We start from the raw sequence: 2251 nt of genomic DNA, 5'->3' as shown, positions 1-2251 counted from the left end.
AATTGCAGGAGAACTCAATAATTTTAAAATGTGCTGTGAATCCTCATAAGCAGTCTCTGTGTTGATTTGAAGATGGACCTGGCTCTTGGTTGATGACAGGACAAATAAAACTTTCCTGGCATTTTATTTTGGCAGAGTGCATCATTGAAGATATATCGAGGACAGAAACCGCTTGATACTCCATATGTTGGTGAATCATATCTCCCATTGTAGTTCAGCAACACTTGGAAGACCGCAAGCCACTTACTCTTGGATTACATGAATTCTGCAGATTCTGAAACCTTTATGGTTCTGTTTTGTGAAACACTGGATGGCTGTGTTTCTGTCCGGCTGACAAAAAACCCGCATTTGAATATGTTCCAGATATCTGCTCTTCCAGTTTCATTCACAAAACAGTAAAGAATTGGGTCGGCTATACAATTTATGCTTGTCAAGGCTGTTGCAATTCTATAAGGTACAAATAGAGACTCAACATAAAAGCATTTACCTGGTTCCAAGATACTGCGTAGAAGTAGGACAATGTGATATGGAGTAAAGCAAAGAAAAAAGGTTATGATGATGCCTAGTAATAAATGATTGATTTTCTTCTTGTCGCAGTCTTGAGTTGCTTGATTATGCTTCACAGCCTGATATATTTTGAGGTAACAGAAGATCATGACAGCTAAAGGGAATGCATACCCCACACAGATGCGGTAATAATTGAAGTAAGCTTGCCATTTTTGTAGAGGATATGTGTCATAGCATGAAACATGCCTGGTTTTATTTGCAACTTCGTAGTAGAAGTTTGTTCTCCATAAAATCTGAAAGTTTGACATTATTTCAAAAGCCCAAACTAAAAAGGACATCAGCAGGGCAAATCTTCTTGATCGCAAAGACTGGAACCTCAAAGGATGAACTATGGCTAAGTACCTATCCAAGGAGATGCAGGTAAGAAATCCTGAGCTGGTGTAATAATTTAGATATTGAAGAAAAGCAGATAACCTACAAAGCTGTAGAGAGAAGGTCCAGTCATCCCCCTTTTGAGCATAATAAATCCATAATGGTAGCGTCATTGTGTATAATAGGTCGGCTAATGATAAACAGAAGAGATAGATGCCCAGCTCATTTTTTTTCTGGATTTGACAGTAGGAAATGTAAAGTGATAATAGATTAGCAGGAATGCTGATAATCATCAGGATGCTGTAGAAAAAAGGAAACAATTTTGTATCTAGTTTGTCATAAAAGCTGCAGTTAAGATTATAGCTAATGTTCATTGTTAATACCGGCTGAGTCAACTGGGAAGGAAAAGCACAGACATTTATGTATTTTTCATGGCTTTCATAGGTGGAAAGCAAGAGAGACGATCAGAGATTCCTGTTCTTTGGATTATAACTGTTCAATTAAAAATTCCATCACTTAGCCTGCAAGATAAAAAGAAAACAGCCAATAGGTTATTGAGCTACTTTGAGAAAGAGAACTTTCACAAAATTTCAAAGCATTTTTTTAAAGTGATGAAATAATAATATGTCCTCCCCTCCATCCCAACCTGGCAGATGGCTTCAAATCTATTTCTTTCCTTTTTAAAAATAATGTATTAAGTGAACAAAAAGCTGGATTGACTATTGAACTACATAAAGGATTGGCTACACAAAAAGGCAAGAAAAATCTCTGAGAGGAAAAAAACCCGCTAGTATTATATATTCTCCTATGCTTTGGCAGTATTCAGAACCACATATAAGAAGAATCAGAACAGCAATGAAAAGCTTTTTAGCTGCATTGAGTCAAATGGGAGAAGACATACAAACAAAATAGTCCCATAGACTGCAGGTTCTTCTTCCTTGAGCTAAAGTTTCTGATGGCGGAAGAATAACTGTTTGTCTCAACTATCTCTATAATAAATGTGCTATTGCTTTAATTTTGACTTCTGCACTAAGCAATGTTTTGGACGATGGCCTAAATGTTCTTTTCCAACTCAAGGGATACAATGATTCTACTAATTGTTGCTGCATTTCATATACAGGAACTAAAAGAAAGTGTTCAGAAGGGCCAGGAAGGAAGGTGCGCAGGGTTTGTAGACATCAATGTGTAAGCATATGTCGCTCCAGAATTGGCATATTCTGAAACAAATGTACAAGCTGGAGAAAAATGGTCATTTCCAAACAGCTGAATATTGTGAATTTGTTGAAAAAAGTTGTCTTTGCTAGGGTGGCATCAATTAATGTTATCTGGAAGCAACCTTGAAATATTAACACAGTGCTATTATGGAGATTTA

At 36.7% G+C, this 2251-nt stretch overlaps 1 protein-coding gene across 1 annotated transcript; it reads right to left on the bottom strand.

Moving 5' to 3' along the window:
• Positions 1-254: 254 nt before the first annotated feature.
• GPR65 (G protein-coupled receptor 65) lies at positions 255-1253 on the bottom strand. The gene has a single exon (XM_070931479.1). The coding sequence runs from the start codon at positions 1251-1253 to the stop codon at positions 255-257; it is 999 nt and encodes a 332-aa protein (XP_070787580.1).
• Between the last annotated feature and the right edge of the window lie 998 nt (positions 1254-2251).

The sequence above is a fragment of the Pituophis catenifer genome, unplaced genomic scaffold, assembly GCF_029215685.1.
Source record: "Pituophis catenifer annectens isolate HBS135680 unplaced genomic scaffold, rPitCat1.0.hap2 SCAF_1, whole genome shotgun sequence".
NCBI classification, from domain to species: domain Eukaryota; kingdom Metazoa; phylum Chordata; class Lepidosauria; order Squamata; family Colubridae; genus Pituophis; species Pituophis catenifer.
Note: the sequence above shows the minus strand (reverse complement) of the source record. Positions and strands in the feature narration are given on the sequence as shown.

Excerpts from the sequence above, each read along its gene's own strand:
- GPR65 (XM_070931479.1), bottom strand. The coding sequence starts at position 1,253 with ATGAACATTAGCTATAATCTTAACTGCAGCTTTTATGACAAACTAGAT.